Source organism: Prinia subflava, chromosome Z, assembly GCF_021018805.1.
Source record: "Prinia subflava isolate CZ2003 ecotype Zambia chromosome Z, Cam_Psub_1.2, whole genome shotgun sequence".
Taxonomy (NCBI): domain Eukaryota; kingdom Metazoa; phylum Chordata; class Aves; order Passeriformes; family Cisticolidae; genus Prinia; species Prinia subflava.
The window spans coordinates 32312749-32327711 of record NC_086283.1 but is presented as its reverse complement, the minus strand read 5'-3'; the positions used below and the strand labels follow the sequence as shown (position 1 = coordinate 32327711).

Here is a 14963-nt window from a genome sequence, read left to right as displayed (position 1 = left end):
TCCGCCCTTCCTTCCTTCCTTCCGCCCTTCCTTCCGCCCTTCCTTCCGCCCTTCCTTCCGCCCTTCCGCCCTTCCTTCCGCCCTTCCTTCCTTCCGCCCTTCCTCCCTCCCTCCCTCCCTCCCTCCCTTCCTTCCTTCCTTCCTTCCTTCCTTCCTTCCTTCCTTCCTTCCTTCCTTCCTTCCTTCCTTCCTTCCTTCCTTCCTTCCTTCCTTCCTTCCTTCCTTCCTTCCTTCCTTCCTTCCTTCCTTCCTTCCTTCCTTCCTTCCTTCCTTCCTTCCTTCCTTCCTTCCTTCCTTCCTTCCTTCCGCCCTTCCTTCCTTCCTTCCTTCCCTTCCGCCCTTCCGCCCTTCCGCCCTTCCTTCCTTCCTTCCTTCCTTCCGCCCTTCCTTCCTTCCGCCCTTCCTTCCTTCCTTCCTTCCTTCCTTCCTTCCTTCCTTCCTTCCTTCCTTCCTTCCTTCCTTCCTTCCTTCCTTCCTTCCTTCCTTCCTTCCTTCCTTCCTTCCTTCCTTCCTTCCTTCCTTCCTTCCTTCCTTCCTTCCTTCCTTCCTTCCTTCCTTCCTTCCGCCCTTCCTTCCGCCCTTCCTTCCTTCCGCCCTTCCTTCCTTCCGCCCTTCCTTCCGCCCTTCCTTCCGCCCTTCCGCCCTTCCTTCCGCCCTTCCTTCCTTCCTTCCGCCCTTCCTTCCTTCCTTCCTTCCTTCCGCCCTTCCTTCCTTCCTTCCTTCCTTCCTTCCTTCCTTCCTTCCTTCCTTCCTTCCTTCCTTCCTTCCTTCCTTCCTTCCTTCCTTCCTTCCTTCCTTCCTTCCTTCCTTCCTTCCTTCCTTCCTTCCTTCCTTCCTTCCTTCCTTCCTTCCTTCCTTCCTTCCTTCCGCCCTTCCTTCCTTCCTTCCGCCTTCCTTCCTTCCTTCCGCCCTTCCTTCCTTCCGCCCTTCCTTCCGCCCTTCCTTCCTTCCTTCCGCCCTTCCTTCCTCCTCCCTTCCTTCCTTCCTTCCTTCCTTCCTTCCTTCCTTCCTTCCTTCCTTCCTTCCTTCCTTCCTTCCGCCCTTCCTTCCTTCCGCCCTTCCTTCCGCCCTTCCTTCCGCCCTTCCTTCCGCCCTTCCTTCCGCCCTTCCTTCCTTCCGCCCTTCCTTCCTTCCGCCCTTCCTTCCTTCCTTCCTTCCGCCCTTCCTTCCTTCCGCCCTTCCTTCCTTCCGCCCTTCCTTCCGCCCTTCCTTCCTTCCTTCCGCCCTTCCTTCCTTCCGCCCTTCCTTCCTTCCTTCCGCCCTTCCTTCCTTCCTTCCTTCCTTCCTTCCTTCCTTCCTTCCTTCCTTCCTTCCTTCCTTCCTTCCTTCCTTCCTTCCTTCCTTCCTTCCTTCCTTCCTTCCTTCCTTCCTTCCTTCCTTCCTTCCTTCCTTCCTTCCTTCCTTCCGCCCTTCCTTCCGCCCTTCCTTCCTTCCTTCCTTCCGCCCTTCCGCCCTTCCGCCCTTCCTTCCGCCCTTCCTTCCGCCCTTCCTTCCTTCCGCCCTTCCTTCCTTCCTTCCTTCCTTCCTTCCTTCCTTCCTTCCTTCCTTCCTTCCTTCCTTCCTTCCTTCCTTCCTTCCTTCCTTCCTTCCTTCCTTCCTTCCTTCCTTCCTTCCTTCCTTCCTTCCTTCCTTCCTTCCTTCCTTCCTTCCTTCCTTCCGCCCTTCCTTCCTTCCTTCCTTCCTTCCTTCCTTCCTTCCTTCCGCCCTTCCGCCCTTCCTTCCTTCCGCCCATCCTTCCGCCCTTCCTTCCGCCCTTCCTTCCGCCCTTCCTTTCGCCCTTCCTTCCTTCCACCCTTGCTTCCGCCCTTTGTCCCTTTCTTCCTTCCGCGTTTCCTTCCTTCCTTCCATCCTTCCTTCCTTCCTTCCTTCCTTCCTTCCTTCCTTCCTTCCTTCCTTCCTTCCTTCCTTCCTTCCTTCCTTCCTTCCTTCCTTCCTTCCTTCCTTCCTTCCTTCCTTCCTTCCTTCCTTCCTTCCTTCCTTCCTTCCTTCCTTCCTTCCTTCCTTCCTTCCGCCCTTCCTTCCTTCCTTCCGCCCTTCCTTCCTTCCTTCCGCCCTTCCTTCCTTCCTTCCTTCCTTCCTTCCTTCCTTCCTTCCTTCCTTCCTTCCTTCCTTCCTTCCTTCCTTCCTTCCTTCCTTCCTTCCTTCCTTCCTTCCTTCCTTCCTTCTTCCTTCCTTCCTTCCTTCCTTCCTTCCTTCCGCCCTTCCTTCCTTCCTTCCTTCCTTCCTTCCTTCCTTCCTTCCTTCCTTCCTTCCTTCCTTCCTTCCTTCCTTCCTTCCTTCCGCCCTTCCTTCCTTCCTTCCTTCCTTCCTTCCGCCCTTCCTTCCTTCCTTCCTTCCTTCCTTCCTTCCTTCCGCCCTTCCTTCCTTCCTTCCGCCCTTCCTTCCGCCCTTCCTTCCGCCCTTCCTTCCTTCCGCCCTTCCTTCCTTCCGCCCTTCCTTCCTTCCGCCCTTCCTTCCTTCCTTCCTTCCTTCCTTCCTTCCTTCCTTCCTTCCTTCCTTCCTTCCTTCCTTCCTTCCTTCCTTCCTTCCTTCCTTCCTTCCTTCCTTCCTTCCTTCCTTCCTTCCTTCCTTCCTTCCTTCCTTCCTTCCTTCCTTCCTTCCTTCCTTCCTTCCTTCCTTCCTTCCTTCCTTCCTTCCTTCCGCCCTTCCTTCCTTCCTTCCGCCCTTCCTTCCTTCCTTCCGCCCTTCCTTCCTTCCGCCCTTCCTTCCTTCCGCCCTTCCTTCCTTCCGCCCTTCCTTCCGCCCTTCCTTCCGCCCTTCCGCCCTTCCTTCCTTCCTTCCTTCCGCCCTTCCTTCCTTCCGCCCTTCCTTCCTTCCGCCCTTCCTTCCGCCCTTCCGCCCTTCCTTCCGCCCTTCCGCCCTTCCGCCCTTCCTTCCTTCCGCCCTTCCTTCCTTCCTTCCTTCCTTCCTTCCTTCCTTCCTTCCTTCCTTCCTTCCTTCCTTCCTTCCTTCCTTCCTTCCTTCCTTCCTTCCTTCCTTCCTTCCTTCCTTCCTTCCTTCCTTCCTTCCTTCTTTACGCCCTTCCGCCCTTCCTTCCTTCCGCCCTTCCTTCCTTCCGCCCTTCCTTCCTTCCTTCCGCCCTTCCTTCCTTCCGCCCTTCCTTCCTTCCTTCCGCCCTTCCTTCCGCCCTTCCTTCCTTCCGCCCTTCCTTCCTTCCTTCCGCCCTTCCTTCCTTCCGCCCTTCCGCCCTTCCTTCCTTCCGCCCTTCCTTCCTTCCTTCCTTCCTTCCTTCCTTCCTTCCTTCCTTCCTTCCTTCCTTCCTTCCTTCCTTCCTTCCTTCCTTCCTTCCTTCCGCCCTTCCTTCCTTCCTTCCTTCCTTCCTTCCTTCCTTCCTTCCTTCCTTCCTTCCTTCCTTCCTTCCTTCCTTCCTTCCTTCCTTCCTTCCTTCCGCCCTTCCTTCCTTCCGCCCTTCCTTCCTTCCGCCCTTCCTTCCGCCCTTCCTTCCGCCCTTCCGCCCTTCCTTCCTTCCTTCCTTCCGCCCTTCCTTCCTTCCGCCCTTCCTTCCTTCCGCCCTTCCTTCCGCCCTTCCGCCCTTCCTTCCTTCCTTCCTTCCTTCCTTCCTTCCTTCCTTCCTTCCTTCCTTCCTTCCTTCCTTCCTTCCTTCCTTCCTTCCTTCCTTCCTTCCTTCCTTCCTTCCTTCCTTCCTTCCTTCCTTCCTTCCTTCCTTCCTTCCTTCCTTCCTTCCTTCCGCCCTTCCGCCCTTCCTTCCTTCCGCCCTTCCTTCCTTCCGCCCTTCCTTCCTTCCTTCCGCCCTTCCTTCCGCCCTTCCTTCCTTCCTTCCTTCCTTCCTTCCTTCCTTCCTTCCTTCCTTCCTTCCTTCCTTCCTTCCTTCCTTCCTTCCTTCCTTCCTTCCTTCCTTCCTTCCTTCCTTCCTTCCTTCCTTCCTTTCTTTCCTTCCTTCCTTCCTTCCGCCCTTCCTTCCTTCCTTCCGCCCTTCCTTCCTTCCTTCCTTCCTTCCTTCCTTCCTTCCTTCCTTCCTTCCTTCCTTCCTTCCTTCCTTCCTTCCTTCTTTCCGCCCTTCCGCCCTTCCTTCCTTCCGCCCTTCCTTCCTTCCGCACCTTCTGCCCTTCCTTCCTTCCGCACCTTACTTCTTTCCTTCCGCACCTTCCTTTTCTTGTCTTTCTTGTCTTTCCTGTCTTTCTTGCCTTTCTTGTCTTTCTTTCTTTTTCTGGACTTGTGAAAACCCGTCAGGAAAAAAATACATTTTGGGTGGCAAAACTGGCTTTTTGGCTATGCCAACCTGAATGCCAAGGAATGCCACCCTGGTGAAGGAGCGGTGTAACTTTTCCTTTGCACCAGTGTAACTAGTTACCCCACAAATCTATGACAAAGTGATGAAACACTTAAAGCCTAGCCTCAGCCCCGCAGTGGTGGCTGTATATCCCCATAGTCAATTCCTGAAGCCAGGTTTCACTGGGAGCTTTAGCTGGGCTTCAGGGAGGAATGAGGATCTAGGGAGATGATATAGTCAGCTCACATGCTATTAGCTACTACTATAAATTTTGATGTCCAGTCTGTCTGTACTGCAGACCAAGGATGAAGACCAAGGATGTTGTTTTAGTTATTCTTCAATAATTGGCACAATCACCCACACCAGAACAATCACACTTTAAATCAGTGAGATGCTTAAGGACATGTTTCTAGTCTGGAAACTGGGTGGTAACTGAAGTCCATTTACTCTTAGGGACTTAAGTAGCTCACTGAATCAAGGATGGATTTTTGTTGATACTATCATCAGGTTAGATTCTTGATCACTGTTATTTTAATATGAATTAAATATATTCACTTACTTTAGATCCATGCTGAGTTCACTCAGATGAGAATCTGACCCAGCACTTCTTACGATAAGAAAAGGTAAAAGTGAATTTTTCCCCCCAAGATATATAAATTCAAAACTGAGAAGAAAAAAAATTGTGTACAAATATCACACAACAACATCAACAATTCCATAGATGTAGTTCCTCAGTGCACACTTTAAACATGGAAAGGTTTTGGTGGTGGTGTGTTGTGGGGTTTTTTTTGTTTGGTTGGGTTTTTTGTTTTGTTTTTTGTTTTTGGGGTTTTGTTTGTTTGTTTGTTTTTTGTGTGGGTTTTTTTGTGGGGTTTTTTTTTTTGTTTCTTTGTTTTTGTTTTTTTGGTTTTTTTTGTTTTTTTTTTGTTTTTTTCCATTTTGCTTTTAAAGTCTGGCATAATAATATTAAAGCTCACAAAAAAATCAGGGCAAGCTACATCACTTCCTCATACAAATAAAGTACAAAACATTAGCCTCTAACTAGACATAACATAATACTGGTCATCACAGTTAGACATTTAGTAACTGTGTCTTGGAGTATTTTGCCGGAGGGTAGTAAAAAATAGTTTGTTTCAGCTGCCGATTTCTCAGGTTACTTCAGTCATAGAGACAGAGTGATTCTGCAAAGAGGAAAAGGTAAACACATGAAATTTGTATACAGCAGTCTGGCACTGACATATCCTACTCGTTAGCAAAAGCAATGGGAAAAACCCTTGCTTATAAAACCTGCATTGTAGATATATGGTCAATAATTATAATTTAAGATAATTATTCTTGTGGACATCAACAGGTTTAGTCCTGTCCCTAGCTGCACTTTACAGTCCAGTAGCTATAAACAGCTGACTGGACAAAATTTTTCTCACAGCTCATGGATATTTTCACATGCTCAGCCCTTCTGGCTACACAACACAATGTGGATATATAAGTAGCACTTAATTTCTGCACTATAAACCCATAGAGAGAAATGTAATACACAGAGTTCTGCAGATTTTGTGGAAAGTCTTCCAGAAAATCTTAGCCGAATCAAAATTGACTCTTCAATTAAGCATTATTTCCAGACATTAGAGACAGTATTTTACCCTTTTTTTTTTCCAATTCCTCTTTTCAGTTTATTTCACAAAGGGTTTAGCAAAAGTAGCTATTGATCTTGCCACACATCATGTGCGACAGGCCATGTAATAATGGAATTACTATTTAAAGACTAAATAGATTATAGTAGTGTATTTCAGATAACTCATAAACTACAGTTTCTGCATGTTCCCAGAGTTTCTTGGCAGGTTGCATTTACCTGTCTATTTCAAAAGGACTGGGTATGATGCAGTTATGTCAACACAAGCCATTTAAAGTTAGTAAAGTTAGTTTTTTAACAGAAACGCTATCAATATTGATGTTCCCACTAGCTATTTTTTTGCAGGCTTGAAAGAATGCTAGTAATTTCTCTTCTGATCACTTGGTCATAGAAAAAAGTATATTATTTCCTCTTATTGTAGAAGATATTGAACAGTAATAAGGATAAAAAACCTAATCTCTGTAATATTTTGAGGACAGACTAGTTTATCCTCAGGCAAAGGTAAATCCTTCATATATCCCAAAAGTTTTCTGGAATGTAATTAGGCAAAATTGTTTTCACTTTTCTCTCAGTTTTCTATTCTTCTAAGCAAATGTTTGTGAGGCATCTGAAATCCTACTTCTTTAGCGATAGTCATGTATGGGGGCTAAAGATCTACAGTATTTAGTAGTTTCAGGGATAAATGCATTAAAACAAAGTCTGGCATGATGTAGATTCACTCTGTTCAATGGGCTTGAAATGAGATATGTGTAGTCAGGTACAAAACTGCTTTTTACTCTGATGCAACAGAAAATATGCTTGGTGATGGTCTGGGTAAGAGATTTACAGTACCTGTGCACTCAGTGTCTCCAGAGGACTTTCCACCCTGGGAAAAGCCATTAGTGGCATTCCTCGTGGGTCTTCAGGCTTCGGTTTAGAAGGAGCTGCACGACTGCCCTTAAAGTTATGGACAACACATATCCCCTGTGTAATGGAGAAAAAAAATGGAGTGAGGTCAGTGTGTTCCATCCCTAGGAAAAACCTGGAGAGGGAATTACCACATGGGGCACCACTGAAAGAAATTAACCTGGGTTTGGGTTCAAGGCATCATCTGTCTCAGGCTTGGGGCTGCAAGTGTGTTTACTGACATGGCTGAGCATAATGGACTGCCTTGGTGATGGACCATTCTCAGCCTTTTTACATTTCACACTGAACACAACAGAGATTCCCATGTATGCCTTGTCATCCCAGAACTGCAGAATACCCAAATGATGCCCTTTACTGGCCATATACTCCCTTCAGATTCTGACCTTGTTACTTCCAAACAGTGAACACAGCTCTGTGGATAGCTGAATCTCCCTCACATCTGGATGACACCATTTAGCATCATTCCTGCATGCTTCCAGCATCACAACTGTGGTGTTTATCCCACAGATTCCTATCTTATGCATGACCAGACTCATAGCACCCAGGTAGCAATGATGACGCCAGTAAGAGCAACCATGCATGGCAGTAGGTAGCTTGAGGACATGGAAAGAAAAAGGTACACAGGAGCTGACACATTTGCTGGTGGAGTGATTCCTGCAAAGAGCTGGCTGTTCCCCTTCACTGCCACAGACCTGAGCAAGAAGCAGGCTGCAGCCTGGATGAGTCCTCTGCCAGCAGGATCTGCCACAGGGATCTGACAGTACTCCTTTGGAGGGACCCCTTCCACCACTCTGAAATTCAGCTTGTGACACCTGCAGAGTGCTAGAAGGTCTGCAAGGTCAAAATACAGCTGGGGACAGGCTGTCACTGCCACCAACATGTACTGGGAGCATGGGGCAACTGCCTCTTAATTTGCATGGGTAAGATTTAAACTGCCCTTCCCAGCAGGAACCAGACATTATTCACATTAAAGTCAAGAAGATTCAGGTCAGAAGCTGCAGACATCTTTTTATCTGAAATGAACACAGGAATAAATGATGCTTGAAGGTTTGTTGTTGCTTTTTTAAGTGCAGAATAGAAAAAAAATCAGTGACAGGACAATTGAGATTTAAGGGGTCTTTGAAATCTAATCCTTCCTGATTACAGGGATAAGGTGTCTGTTGCAAGGCAGTGGATAGTTTTGAAGCATATTTTGATTAAATGGAACCAGGAACATTTCTTGGTAATAGTGAGAATGACCTGGACTGCTTCCTGGGTGAGTAAATCCTCAGCAAGAGACCTCTCACCAAACAAGACATTTAAACCACACTGCCCACAAGACAACCAGTTACACTCAGAGTCTGGAGAGATGCTCTTCCTAAATTCTGTGGGAAGGCCTTTGATATATTTTATCAAAGTATGTTTTAGTATTTTAGTATGTTTGGTTATCCTGGGGGGCAGGGGGGAACAATTGCAGCTTGATTCTAAAAGCTGCAGAGGGAGGTAGTTTTAACTCCAAGGGAATTTATCCTGACCTTCTCTTCTATTGCACTTCTTTATGGTCCAAAACAAAATGGAAAACCAGGATCACAGCTCAGAGCCCCAGAAAACACCCTGTATCTCACATTTTTGCCAGATACAAGGCACACAGAGGGGTTTTGCTACACAGAGCAGTCTCAAGTGCATCCTCCTTTCGATACTTAAATCTACACAACCTTTTGCAGCATTTTCCAGAACAGATAAACTAAGAACATGTAAAGCAATTCAAATAATTGAAATATATAAAATGTACAAATGCTACCAAATTAGACCTATCAATTAATCAACAATCAAGGAACCTGATTTCATATTAGAATACACTAATTTCATATTAGTATTTTCTTTGATAATGCTTTTAATTAGATGGAACTAGAATTAGATCTTGCAGGCTACAAGGGATTACACTTTTTTAGTTAGGTTTTTGTGTGTGTTTTTTTTAAGCTGTAGTATTTTTAAAAGGAACACAGAAGGATTGATGGACTTACCAGAAACAAGGCAACAGCACTCCCCAGGATGAAGCCTGCGATCACATCCGAACAGTGATTTCGATACTCAGACACTCGATTTAGCCCGGTGAGGAAGGCAGCACACAGGGTTCCTAGACACAGCACGGGCTTGGCTAGCCTGCTACTCTTTGTTTTAATTGTGCTTGTGATGTACATCTGTAAGAAAGGGCAAGCCAAAAATAAAAGGCGTTCCACCAGAAATCCGTCTTTCCCACCTGGACAACTCCTAAATCAGCAAGGATGTGACAACCTCCCTGATTCATTAAAAAAAAAATGGCATTGGGAGATGAAGGAAGATATTTCATGTAATTCAGAGAACTTTTAGGAGTACAAACTCAATACTGTTAAATAATGTGAAATATCTTCTTGCATTTATATACTGGACCTTGTCTGAGCAGTTACACACAGGCTAAGCTTTATTGATTCTGTGCAAGTACTGGCTCATATGATGGCAAACACATGATGTGTGTTTGCACACGACTAAATGTTTGCAAAGGGACTCAGGAATTCATGCTTATACTCGTGCAGAAACTGTAATGTGCAGAAGATGGAGTGCTTACAATCTGTATGAGCGTTAACTGCTCCAGTTTCCTAGGTATTAAATTTAAGGAACAGAGAACACTGAGAGAAACCATTCCAGCCATTTCCCCTGCAAGATTAAAGGGAACAGAGTATGAGAGAGGTTTCTTTCAAAACAAAGTTGATTTTGAGAATGTAATTCCAGAGTATGAAGTTTCACTGTTCTCCAAATGTTTTTTAATGAACTGCACATGTTTCTAGAAGCTTGTTTGGAATTTTTAAATACATTCTGATACAGAGTAAAAATATGTGGGTCACAGTTAGCAGCCCATCGTTAGTGCCAGAGCCACCAAGTAACAAAGATGAAGCAAACCAAGCCTGATAGCAAAGTAATTAACTAAAATCCTTTTCAGCCAACAAATATGTAAGCCTGCATGATTTCAAAAGCTCTGATAATTTTAGATGTTCCTGCTTGCTTTGTTTTTCACACCTGAACCTGACTGCAGCAGATGCCTTACGAAAGCTAACAGTGAGCATTAGGCAGCAACCTTGCCCCAGTCTTGGCTGGTAGGTTAAGCTGCACCTATCACCAAAACTCACATTAAGGTTATTTGGAAACAACAGGAAAAAAATAAAATCATTGCCACTGCATGAATAATTACCATTCACCCTTTCACCCATGCACATCTTCTACTTAATTCAATTGAGCAATAGGGAGCTACATTGCTTTCCTGTTCCCCACCAAAGCACTATTGCTGTTTGCAGCGTCCAAAGGAAAACCCATCATCTCTTTAAAGTAAGAATGTAGTCCTGCTGTGACAGCTGTGTACACCAGCTGCAGGGAACAACCCACGCGTTTGTTTCCTTACAGGTATGAGATAAAGCTGGATCTTTGGGTTACCAACATGGGAGGGTTCTCTTTGTCACAGATGGTAAGTATCTGTAATTGGAGATTCACATGTCTTGGCAAGAAAATGTAAACTCGTAGTAAAAAGAACATTTTAGCAAGGATGATAATCAACAATGTGAACAGATTGCTAAAGGAAATGTGTTAAACCCTGATGAGGAGGTTTTAAACAAGTCAAACTGTTTTCCCAGAACGTGGGCTCCAGTTCATCCCTAAGTCACACACTATGTTCAGAAAGAACTGGGAGAGCCTCTCCATTAAGATCAGACTTCTCAATCACTGCAGTTTGATCTTAATTGTCCATGACCAAAAGCCAAGATATTTTTTTTAGGATTCCCACAGAATACAGAGCATGGCTTCAGAGCTTTCTGCAACAGACAAAAATCTCAGTCAAAGCCACTTACATTTGGTTTCCTATATACAGCAAGTGTTCTTGAAAATTTCCCACAATGCTATCTATAGAGTAAATTTATTTACAGAACTCAAAATGTCAAAACAAGAGAGGAGGAAAGATGTGAATATAAAAACATGTCTAGAACATATTAAAAATAAACTAGACATGATTTAACTATATAATTTGTATGTTCAGCTTTTTTTCTGTGATCTTATCAGTACACTGAAGCAATATATTTAGTAACATGCAGTGTGTGATAGCAGCATCTATCCCATATGATTCCTCTCCCATCTTTTTCAGAGAGACAAAATCATAGACAAGGAGGCTTTTTTGTCTGCAAGTTTAAAATAGACATATATATCTATATATACACACAAATATATGCCTGTATTTAGAACATATTATATCTATAATGAGAAAGGCAGAATGGAAAAAATGTCTTGTCCTTTCAGCAGAAAGTGAGGAGATTTGTGACAATTTATTTTCCTTAGAAAGTTCAAAATTTCACACTAATATTGCAAAAGTCTGTTTTACAGACTGTTTTGCAGTCCTAGAAGTTTTATGGATAATCTTTTCTTTTACCATAGAGATTCCTAATTAAACATAAGCAGAGCCTTTGACAACAATAGTCAGTGCAGCTGCTTAAGGTGCCAAGGCCTTGAATTTATCAGGGTTGCAGCAGGTATTTGCTGTAGTGTCCTCTGCAAATCTTGGAGGAGTCATGTCCACGTGCAGAGACCTACAGAAGCTGACTTAAGTCATGGGGTGGATTGTAGTGGTGCATCTCTCCCCTTTCCCTGGCTGCACTATGAACTGAGAAATGCTCATTAAGCCTCTGCATTGACAAACTGCACCTGGACTAAGCCAGTATTTGAGTGTATCAGAAACAATCTGTTCCAAAGATTGAACAGGTGTCTAACAAACATGCTTTTTCATGAAAAGCCTTGGAAACTTTTTTTTTTGCCTGAATAACAACCCAAAATATGTTATCATTTTATTTTTAATTAACCTTCAAAGAAAGTTACTGACTGAAATTGTGGCTACGATGGAAAATTACCACAACTAAACCCCACTGTACTGGGGTCCTCTAAACAAGGGTCGAAAGATCTTTCTGAGTTCTTGACTCCCAGAAGATAATGGGATAATGTGTATGTCTCAAACACTAAATAAATGGATGATAAAGGGATGGCAATGAAGCTAACCAAGGACTGTTGCCAATAACAGACAAGAATTGTTGGTAATAACCAAGGATTGTTGTTATTAACGTGGCCATGAGAAATACCATGTTTTGGCTGGAGAAGGGGGCCAGAGATAGACCATTTTTTTGTGAGGAGTAACTACAACACAGCACAGGAAATGGGCATGGACTACAAGATGGAATTAAAACTACCCAAGACCCCTGAAGCCCTCCACCCATTTCCAGAAAGACTGGAAGAATGGACTGCACATGATAATTAATTTACCAAGAAAGTGAGAAACCCAACTTCGGGGTGAGGAAACCTGCCCATAAAAAGGTATTGTCCCAAACCAGGCAGTGCCCCCAGGACCCTGGATATCTCATGGGCTAGGCCAATGGAGGTGGATTGATGCTGAAACCAGGACTGACATCCTTTAAGCTGGATTCATGCTGGAACCAGGAATGGTGATCTCTTTTTCTAACCATTTCTTTTTCCTTGGAAAAGGAATTTAAATTCATGTGAGTGCACTCACCTAGCTTGCACTAGGTACAGTGACTGCCATCTCTTCCTATGATCATTCTGGGAGACTAATAAAACTTCTTTACATGACATTTTTATTCTTTTATAAGTGTGGAAGCCAAACTGCCAGCCCTTTTCTCTTTCTCCTACTTTAGGCATACAAGGTTCCTTTCCACCTGCAAAGATCACAGAAGTGAGGCTTTGGGTTCTCCTTAGCTTTTTTAGAAGGTGACAAAGAAAGTCTAGTTGATGAAATATAAACTCCAGATTATAAAAAACCAAAAACAAACACCAAAAAACCACAAAGTCAAACCAGTCACAGTGAGTGTGTTTTCAGTAGCAGAGAAATGAGTGAGTACAGAGACACCTGCAAAGGATTCTTGAGGTTCAGTCAAGGGAGGAGACTCCCAGATCTCATAAGACATTTATAAAATGAGAAACATGTCTGTGCTGATTCCATTCTCTGGCCTCCTCATGTTATACCTGTTCTATTTTTCCTCCTCCATGCCTCAATTTTTCAGCTCAATTCTTCATGCAGAACACTATTACTAAGCAAATAACCCATGTTATATGTTCAGTAGGCCACATTATCATGCATATTAAAATCAGCAAGAGACTTCTCAAAAAATTATGCACTGCACAGTTATTAAGCAAAGCTGGATATGAACAATACATAATGCTCATGTTATTTCTTGTTGACAGACAAAGGAAAGACGAGTGACATGTTTAGTTCTAGAAGGTTACTTAAGGCAGAGAACTAGGCTAAAATTGGACTGTGGGCCGAAATACTTTAAGGGCAAACTTTCATGACCTTGTGGCTCAGAAAGGGTTTCATGTCCTGGCTCCATCTGATATCTTCCAATATAAGAAGTGCAGGCCTATAGCAGATACTCCTAAAAAACTAGAGCTCAGAAATACAGAACTACTTGGGGCTTAGGTTCAGGAAGGAGAAACAGCATTACCCTTCAGCTGTAGAAGTCAGCCTGTTGTAGAAAATTTGTCTCCCTAGGAAACAAGGGAGGGTGGGCAGGGAAAGTCCATGAAAGGATGTAATTAGCTTAGAACAGAACCAGGACTAAGTCTTACCCTGGAACTTCCACCTAAGAGTTTATCATGGTGCAAACAGCTGCTACAACCATGTTGAGTATATTATGAGATGTATATCACACATGGTTACACATTGTTCAGAAGTAATGCCCACAAAATATTATAGGCTTTCCAAACAGTTCCCAACAAATCCTGAGAAAAGAAGTTACTGTTTATTTTTCCATCATTGTGCACACAATATTCAGTGCAAACAGATGGATATTGAAACAGCAGTGGACTCTTCATTTTACAAATAATAATGTGATTTCATTCATCTGCTACAAAGAGCACAGGGCTAAATATTCAGTAAATACCCTATCTTTAATAATTCTAAGGCTTTTCTTGCATAGTGATGACCAACAGACAGACTCTGACACTACTCTGAGTCAAGGTATAGGGAGACAAAAGAACTATGTTAATGCATTTTGAGATCAGAGCCAGGTTAAGTCCTTGGATCTTTATGGCAAAACCACCAAAGTTTTCTGCATTGTTAGTAAGACTGTTGGATCAATTTTCAAGAATCACAGAAACTTGAGTCAGAGAATACAAAGAAGCAGTTGATCTCTTTCATCAGACGTCATAATTTCCTTCCTGTGTCAGATGGGGTACATTTCTCTGTGGCAACAACAAAATTCTGGCACTGACTTATTAGAACCCTCTTTGCAATGTGAGTTCAGGTCCTAAACAAGGAAAGCAAAATTCAGCCTAAGTTCAGAGCCCCATTGAAAGGGCACAATTTAAATTTTAAGTGTTCAACAACACGTGGCATGTGAACAAATGTAGCAATCTAGAAGCTGTTTAAGGATCAGCTTCATTTGAATGCTCATGAGACAGGGCAGGGAAAAGAGAAAACTGAATGAAAAAATCAGGAGCAAAGACAAGTTTAGGACCTCATGCCTCCCCATGCAGTGCCTCAAAAGCAATAAGCATTTCATTTGCTTATACCAGGATTGGTAAAATGGAGAGAGAAGGGAATCTTCCGCTACTGATAAAGGAAAAAGCTGACCCCAAACCAACCCTCTTTTTCTCCAAAAATCCACTGTAAGAAAAATGCCACATCTAGATACACATACAGAAACCTCTCATGCAATTCAGCAGTCATCACTGGCACACACCGTGGCATATAAAGCTGAGTAGATGCTCAAAGCAGCATGTTTGGATGGAAAAGATCTCCTGGCCTTTTCAATCACCTCCACATCCCCAGTGCAGATGTTCCCATTGTTTACGAACTGGTGGTGAGCCCGACAGTCGTTTCCAGTGTAGTTGGGTTTGCACACAGTCAGGAAGTAGGGAGCCAAGTTCCCAGTCACAACCTGGCCAGCGTTTACAAAGATGTCAGTGGCAAAAAGTCCAAATGCAAACACTCCTGTGAGGAAAGGTTAAAAATAGTGATTATTCAAACAGGTTTAAAAAATATCACTATACCTGAGAGGGAGAGACATAATGAGAGTAGTATCATGTACTTATAACAAATCTGTGACCAAAAAAATGGCATCTCTGAACCTGACAGAGCAGTGTAGTGCTGAAACACAATACTTCTATTAACACAACTACTTAGTATTAAGTGCC

General features: G+C 43.9%; 1 protein-coding gene across 5 annotated transcripts in view; it reads right to left on the bottom strand.

Annotated features, from left to right (window-relative positions):
• Positions 1-3943: 3943 nt before the first annotated feature.
• The window catches only part of PLPPR1 (phospholipid phosphatase related 1), a 144385-nt gene continuing 133365 nt past the window's right edge, over positions 3944-14963 (bottom strand). For 3 of the 5 annotated variants that reach the window (XM_063423297.1, XM_063423299.1, XM_063423298.1), the window contains 4 exons: positions 14510-14760; positions 8771-8947; positions 6693-6824; positions 3945-5412 (listed from right to left, as the gene is read on the bottom strand). In XM_063423297.1, the coding sequence (XP_063279367.1) occupies positions 5380-5412; positions 6693-6824; positions 8771-8947; positions 14510-14760 (593 nt within the window). In that variant the 3' untranslated portion in view covers positions 3945-5379. Of the gene's footprint in view, positions 5413-6692; positions 6825-8770; positions 8948-14509; positions 14761-14963 lie in introns of all 5 variants that reach the window. The other 2 variants (XM_063423300.1, XM_063423296.1) reach the window with 2 other exon arrangements.